The 8,758-nt window shown below is 37.0% G+C and overlaps 1 protein-coding gene across 1 annotated transcript; it reads right to left on the bottom strand.

Annotated features, from left to right (window-relative positions):
- Positions 1-4,349: 4,349 nt before the first annotated feature.
- On the bottom strand, positions 4,350-6,595 carry LOC110121722 (olfactory receptor 5P6-like). Its single transcript, XM_070472860.1, has 2 exons — positions 6,585-6,595; positions 4,350-5,271 (listed from the first exon to the last, which is right to left on the bottom strand). Exons 1-2 carry the CDS (start codon positions 6,593-6,595, stop codon positions 4,350-4,352), a joined length of 933 nt encoding a protein of 310 aa, XP_070328961.1.
- Between the last annotated feature and the right edge of the window lie 2,163 nt (positions 6,596-8,758).

Below are 8,758 nucleotides of genomic sequence, written 5' to 3'. Positions count from 1 at the left end.
GAGTGGGAATGTAGGTATTTCTTTGAAGTCCTGTTTTTCTCTCCTTTAGATATGTATAACCAGAGGTGGAATTAATGGATTACATTGTAGTTCTATTATTGATTTTTTGAAAAATCGCCATACTTTTGTCCATAGTGGCTAAACTGGTTTACATTGCCACAACAGTGTACAAATATTTCCTTATCTCTATATTCCTACAACACTTATTATCTCTTATCTTCTTGACAGCCACCCTAACAGATGTAAGATAATATCTCTTTGTGGGTTTGATCTCATTTCACTTTCCCATTTGTCATAGGGAGGACTTGGGATTTTCAGTTTTTAAAATTTATTTCTTAATTGGAGTTTAGTTGATTTAGAGTATTATATTCATTTGAGGCATTCAGTATTTTTATAACTCATACTCCAGTTAAAGTTATTGCAAAACAATGGCTATATTTCTCTGTTCAGTACAATATATTCTTGATGCTTATTCATTTTATACATAGTAGTTTGTGTCTCTATTCCATACCCCTATCTCTCCACTCCTCCCTCCCATGGACCGTAGCTCACCAGGCTCCTCTGTCCATGAAATTCTCCCAGCAAAAATACTGGAGTGGGTAGCCATTCCCTTTCCAGGGGATCTTCCTGAGCCAGGGATCAAACCTGGGTCTTCTGTATTGCAGGCAGATTCTTTACCATCTGAGCCACCAGGGAAGCCTGTACGTTATATTATTATTGCTTATTCATTTTATACATAATAGTGTGTGTCTCTTTCCATACCCCTCTCTTTCCACTCCTCCCTCCCTTCTCCCCACTGATAACCACCAGTTCATTATCTATATCTGTGTGTTCCTGTTTTGCTATATACTTTCACTTGATTTGTTTCACATATAAGTGATAACATAGAGTATAGGTCTTTCTCTGTTTGACTTATTTAACTAAATATAATATTCTCTATGTCCATCTACATTGCTGCAAGTGGCAAATTTCATTCCTTTTTATGGATGAGTAATATTCTGCTGTGTATACATATCCCACATCTTCTTTTTTCATTTTTTCATGAGTACTTAGGTTGCTTCCATATCTTGGCTATTGTAAATAATGCTTCTATGAACATTAGGGTGTCTATATCTTTTCAAAGTAGTATTTTTGTTTTCCTTAGATATATACTCAGCAGTGGAATTACTAGATCATATTGTATTTCTATTTTTAGGTTTTTCAGGAAACTCCATACTGTTTTCCACATAAATCTTGAGAGAAAAATTCAGTGCCATCTGTGCATGCCATACATGCAACAATGTTTTGTTTAAAAAAAAGATTCTTTAATTGTAAAATACATCTGGACTGGGAGGACAATAAATGAAACATATTCTGTATGCTTTTATGCTTCTCTGAGTGGAGTGATTCTGCTAACTTGACACAGTGCATGTACGGACCCTGAAACTATATCTGGAAGCATTATGAGATATAATGGTCTTAATTATGATCATGAGGCTTTTCAAGGAAGATGGCTCCTCTGCCAGGTCTCTCTTGGGATCTTCTGTGAACACCTGTGAGGATTATGCTCACCAGAGAGAAAAACCTGGTACATATGCTGGCATGGTGAATTATTCACTTATAGTATTCCATGTGGTTGTTTTGTATAATGCTAAGTCATTACTTTTGGTTCTGTGATTATATGTTTTTAAATAGTCTTTTATTTTTTTTAATAAAATAATGTTATAATATGTGTCTATTGATTCTCTTAATACTTAATTGTTCTGCTTCTGTTGTTGGTTGTTTCCACTGGCTCCTACTATATGTTTGGTATCTTGTTTCCTTTATGCTGGTCATTATGTTTCGATGTGCGCTGGTTACTGTATTTTAGTGTTTGATAGAAATAATTGAGGCTCAAATTGTTTGTTTGCTTATTCAATTCACCCTGAGGTACCACCTGTCCTTGATCACTTATATCCAAGTTCAAGGCTTGAGGCTTTCTAGATCTCCAGAAATCTGAGAGATCTGTGTAAAACCTGGTCTCTGAGCATTTCTGTTCATCCTGAGGATATATGGGAGGTTGTAATCATAATTCTCATCTGATTTTGTCCTAGGCATTGATGTATGTTCCCCCCATCCCAAAACATCACTAAATGCAAACCTGGATTGGTTTGTGCTTCCTTCTGACTTGTCAAATTCTTCAACTGCTAAAGCATATGTGAGTGTTAGGTTTACTTCTCTGGGTTCTCACAGTTCCTGGGGAAGCAATTCCTTCTTATCCTGTAACTTCTACTGTGATATTTAAGATATCTTAAACATCCGATCCTTTGTTTTGGTTATGCTCATCATGAGATTGATTCAAATTACTGACCCTGCCATAATTGGAACAGAAGTCCCCAAAGTAAATTATATGCATGTTAGTGGATGATTAGACTTGCGCAAATGTACACAGGTAACACTATATAAAACAGGCAGTGAATGTCCTCATCCTTGCTCAGATGTTATCTTCCCAATGAGGTCTGCACTGACACTTCGTGCCCTGGCATGTTAAGCTCCATTACTATGTCTGCTTTTTCTTTCTCCACAGCACAGACTTCAAATAGTCTGAATCACTAACTTGTTAGTTTTATTGTCTCTCATGCTATGAGATAAATTCTATTAGGGCAAACATGTTAGATGCTTGTCACTCATATTTCCAATAGCCCATGACTATCTCTGGAATAGAAGAATAGTTCAGAATAATTTTTGAATGTATGAAAGGATAAATAACTGAAAGAGATGACAAATGCCCCATGAGTCTGTTAGCAAATATATAGAATCTGTGTCTAAAACATGAAAGAAGAGACAGGAAAGGTCAATAAATGCAGTTGTTGTTAGCATATTGGTTCTGTTCAGTTCAGTTGCTCAGTTGTGTCTGACTCTTTGTGACCCCATGGACTGCAGCACACCAGGTTTCCCTATCCATCACCAACTCCTAGAGCTTGCTCAAACTCATGTCCATTGGTTTGTGATGCCATCCAACCATCTCATCTTCTGTCATCCCCTTCTCCTTCTGCCTTCAATCTTTCCCAGCATCAGGGTCTTTTCCAATGAGTCAGTTCTTTGCATCAGGTGGCCAAAGTATTGGAGCTTCAGCATGAGTCCTTTCAGTGAATATTCAGGACTGATTTCCTTTAGGATTGACTAGTTTGATCTCCTTGCAGTCCAAGGGACTCTTGAGTCTTCTCCAACACCATAATTCAAAAGCATCAGTTCTTTGGTGCTCAGCTTTCTTTGTAGTCCAACTCTCACATCCATACATGACTACTGGAAAAACCATAGCTTTGACTAGGGAAAAAAAAACAAACATAGCTTTGTCAGTTATGTTTCTGCTTTTTAATACCCTGTCTAGGTTTGTCATAGCTTTTCTTCCAAGGAGCAAGCCTCTTTTAATTTCGTGGTGCAGTCACCATCTGCAGTGATTTTGGAGCCCCACAAAATAAAGTCTCTCTCTGTTTGCATTGTTTTCTCATCTATTTGCTGTGAAGTGATGGGACCAGATGCCATGAACTTAGTTTTTTAAATGTTGAGTTTTAAGCCAACTTTTTCACTCTCTTTCACTTTCATCAAGAGGCTCTTTCAAGAGCACATGGAGGTCAATTAAACCTCTCCAAGGGACAGTTACAAAATTAAGGGGGAGACAATCCAGTTCCTTCCTGCTTACTGAGTAGGATGTAAACCTAGCAATGAAAAAGTCACTCCAACAGTTTGTTCCACTCAGTCCTTGAAGAGTTTAGAGACCCTACTTATTCCCAGAGAGAAGTCATCTTTGAACCTGACTGAATTCACAAGTCAGGGACTTCTCATGTTCTTCCTTGGGGACCTTTTATATGGTGACTGGAGCCAGAGACCAGGAACATAGGCCAGAATTTATGGATCCATAAAGTCCATCCTTATCATATAAGCTTCCCAAGAGAGTGTTTCCAAAAGCTTTCTGACTCCGCTTTGTCATTTCCTCTCAGAATGTACACAGGCAAAAGTATACTGATCTCGCTCATTACAGAAAAAACTGCAGTTGAAAATGGACTCAGGCTTAAAGGTTTGGAGGTACAATTTTGGAAAAATTATGTGAATAACATTTTAAAACTATTTTCAGAAGATGAAGTATTTTTTCATGGGACTGATGTGGTTTTTTTTAATTAAAATTTGATTTTATTCCACTAAAGGTAACTCACTATAGGTCTCTGACTTAAAATTAGATATCCGAAAATTTATTCCCTACCTTTACTAAAAAACTGCTCCCTGGCTAATGACATGGAATGGATATATTTAAACCACAGACTCTCAATTTCCTCTTCTTATTATCTTCATGGCATATTATCATATCAAATCCTATGAAATAACAGGCTTCACTAAGAAAGTATTTTTCTGCCAAGCTCTCTTAGAGCCCCCTTAATCTCATTGTTCCTGAGGCTGTAAATGAGGGGATTCAACATGGGGATCACCACTATGTAGAATACAGACACCACCTTGTTCTGGTCAGTTGAGTAGCTGGACTTGGGCATCACATAAATGAATGTGATGGTCCCATAGAACAGAGTGACTGCTGTGAGGTGGGACGTGCAGGTGGAGAAGGCCTTGTGGCGCCCCTCGGTGGAGTGCATCCTCAGAATGGTGATGAGGATATAGAGGTAGGATATAGCTATGACAGATACTGTAACCACGATGATGGAGCCAGATGTAAATGAGGGGACAACTGTAGGGATACTGATGTCAGAACAGGAGAGTTCAACCAATGGAGCAAAATCACAGAAAAAATGATTGACTCGATTTGGTCCACAGAAGTGTAAAGAATAGAAGGAAATAGTAAAAGAGCAAGCATTGAGAAAACCACCAGTGTAAGACATTATGAGTAACTGAATACAGACTCGTGTGGACATTTTGGTGGAATAAAGCAGTGGATCGCAGATTGCTATGAAGCGATCATATGCCATGGCAGCCAGAAGGAAGCACTCAGTTGACCCAAAGAACACAGCTGAACCCAGCTGTGTGGCACATCCAGGATAGGAGATGGTATTTCTTTCCACTAGGAAGTTTGCAAGCATATTGGGTGTAACAGAAGATGAATAGCCCACGTCAACAATGGCTAAGTGGCTCAGGAAAAAATACATAGGATGATGGAGCTGAGATGAGATTCTGATAAGAAGATTTGTGCCGAGATTCCCACATATGGTCATCAGGTAGATAAAGAGGATGATTATGAAGAGGATGATTCGAAGGACTGGATCATTTGTTAAACCCAATAAAATGAACTCTGTCTCTGCAGTGTGGTTCCTATGCATCAGGGAATACATCAGGTAATGTAGCTGCTACCAAAATGAACCTGTGATGGAACAATACATTAAATAAGCTATAAATTTAATTATTTCATTTTCTATTAATATAATACATATATGGAAATTGACTACAGATAAAGATATTCAAGAATCAAAGTATATTTACATGCAATCATGAGTCTACTTTATTTTTAAAACTGTTTTCAGCAGAAGTTCCCAAAAGCTTCATTTAAATAATGGCTTTTACCTTTTGTATTATATTTTTCCAAAAGTGTACTTAAAGTAAACTTTGAGTCAAAGAACAAATAATATATGATAGATGAAAATAGCAAAACAGATCGGTGAGTGTTACATAAAATAGGAAACAAATGTGTAAGGTTTTATAATAAAGACAAGTAATTTAAAAGCTAACAATTATTACATGCTTACTAAAGTGAAAGATAGGGTTAAATTTTTAATATTTATATGTTTATCATTTATCATATATAGCCTATGCTTATATTTTAGTCTATATTTATAGTATAATTAGTGTATATACATATTTAGTGTGTGATGTAGTCTGTTATTGTTTGTTGTTTAGTCACTACATAGTGTTCAACTCTTTGAGACCCCATGGACCATAGCCTGCCAGGCTCCTCTGTCCATGGGATTTCCGGGACAAGAATACTGGAGTGGGTAACCATTTCCTTCTCCAGAGGATCTTCCCGACCTAGGGATAGAACTCGCATCTCTAGTATCTCCTGCAGATGGATTCTGAGCCACCTGGGAAGCCCAATATATAGTCTATGTTTTCACAAAATGTTATTAATGACTTTCATTATTTTATGAGAAAATTGAGTCTGAGAAGGCTCTATAAGTTGCACTATGTTGTTTAATAGATAAAGTCAGAATATGAAGTCCAGGAATGCCTGACTACCCATTCCTTTAGTTGTTGTTGCTTAGTCACTAAGTCATGTTCAACTCTTTGTGACCCCATGGATTGCAGCATGCCAGGCTTCCCTGCCCTTCACTATCTCCTGGAGTTTGCTCAAACTCCTGTTCAATGAGTTGGTAATGCTATCCAACCGTCTCATCCTCTGTTGCCCCCATCTCCTCCTGCCCTCAATCTTTCCCAGCATCAGGAACCTTTCCAATGAGTCAGCTCTTCACATCAGGTGGCCAAGATATTGGAGTTTCAGCTTCAGTATCAGTCCTTCTAATCAATATTCAGAGCTGATTTCTTTTAGGATTGACTGGTTTGATCTCTTTGCTGTCCAAGGGACTCTCAAGAGTCTTCTCCAGCACAATTCAAAAGCATCACTTTTTTGGCACTCAGTCTTCATTATGGTCCAGCTCTCACATCTGTACATGAATATTGGAAAAACCATACCTCTGACTATACAGACCTTTGTTGGCAGTGATGTTTTTGCTTTTTAATATGCTGTCTAGGTTTATCATAGCTTTTCTTTCAAGGAACAAGAGTCTTAATTTCCTGGCTGCAGTCACCATCTACAGTGATTCATTTAGTAACTATGCAGTAAATAATTACTGATCATAAAATCCAATACACCTGACAATGAGTGAACAACAGATTATCCTTTAAGCCTTTTGGCAGTTATTTATAAAAGAGATACCTAGTTAGCTATATATTTTATGATATCTATCACTTAAAATTTTTTGAAAGGAGAAATAGAAGTGTTCTTGACACTGTAACAGAAACAAATTTCAAATTTGAATAAAGTTACTACTGTAAATTTATTGGGTATTTTTAAATTAAAAATAATATTGTTTTAACAACTAGCTTGAAGTTTCAATGTAATCAATCACTATGCAAAAATCATGATTGCTATTTAGCACATAATTTATTCAGAAATATTTATTCAAACAGATCAAATCACTTCCTCTATAACAGTATTTGAACTTTTGTAGAATGAAATATTTTCAACATAATATGAAGATAAATAAAGTGTGCTTGAAAACTTGAGAATTATCACCCAGATAATGATCCTCATGTCCAAATTTTCCGACTTGTATCTTGAATGAAAGACCCTTCATCTTACCCACGATATGATAATCTTGAGGCTAAAGCATCAGATATATTCACAGTATCTTTTCAAATTTAAATCTTAAATTTAAGTCTTTAAACATGAATAAATGCTAAAGCATCTCTGGTAATAAATATATTAGCATTATGTTGGAGTGCTGAATTTGGTGAATGTTGAAAGACCATATCACTTTGCATCTTATGGATTGATAAACAAGGGATCCTTGTCTTGGACTATGCCTGTTAATTCACATAAAATTGATGGTGGAAACATCAATTCAGCCAAAGTTGCTTGCTGTTAATAATTGCTTGATTATATCTGCCCTGTTCCTCGACCAAACTTGTGAGTATATTAATATTAATAACCAAGGAGTAGAATATTCTCATGGAGAAGAAAATGGCAACCCACTCCAGTATTGTTGTCTGGAGAATCCCATGGACACAGAAGCCTGGTAGGCTATAGTCCACAGGGTCGCAGAGTCAGACATGACCATAGTGACTTAGCACACAAGCAGAATGTTGTCAAATGATAGATGAAAATAAATATATCAGATTCACTAACAAAAGCCAAAATCTTACCTCTTAGAATAAGAGCTCATTCATTTGTAACAAATCATAATTGTGGTTATAAAGCTGTCTTTAATTTTTGCTTGCCTTTGGGGATAAATCTCTGGAGATTCTAGAGATTCAAATGTGAATTTAAAAACATGTGGAACATCATTACGTTCTCTAGTGGATATTGAACATCTCATTTCACACACAAAGACAGCTAATCTTTTAAGTGTTGTCAATTCTCAAGTGGTTAATTTATTCTTTTGCTTCTATTTAGGTGGTTATACACTTTTCTATAGCCTTCTTTCAGAAAGTATAACAGCTTTTCCTAGAGATAATATTGGTTTCAAATTTTTTTTTTATTTATGACTACTTTTATTGGAGAAGGAAATGTCAACCCATTCCAGTACTGTTGCCTGGGAAAATCCCATGGACGGAGGAGCCTGGTGGGCTACAGTCCATGGGGTCGCAAAGAGTCAGAGATGATCGAGCGACTTCACCATTACACTATATGTGATAATTATATTTGATTCCCCAATGTCAAGCAGGCACTTGAGGAGATATAAAAACCTTTGAGACATGGTCTCTGACCAAACAAAGAACAGTTTAGATATGATTTTATACTTTTTTAATGTAACCTTTGCCCTAAAATGGAATATATTGTTATTTTATAAAACTAAGTTATCAGTCAGTCACTTTAGTCACTCAGTCGTATCCAACTCTGCGACCCCACGAATTGCAGCACGCCAGGCCTCCCTGTCCATCACCAACTCCCGGAGTTTACTCAAACTCATGTCCATTGAGTCGGTGATGCCATCTAGCCATCTCATCCTCTGTTTTCCCCTTCTCCTCCTGCCCCCAATCCCTCCCAGCATCAGAGTCTTTTCCAATGAGTCAACTCTTTGCATGA

This window comes from Odocoileus virginianus, chromosome 10, assembly GCF_023699985.2.
Source record: "Odocoileus virginianus isolate 20LAN1187 ecotype Illinois chromosome 10, Ovbor_1.2, whole genome shotgun sequence".
NCBI lineage: Eukaryota > Metazoa > Chordata > Mammalia > Artiodactyla > Cervidae > Odocoileus > Odocoileus virginianus.
This window is presented reverse-complemented; position numbering and strand designations above follow the sequence as displayed.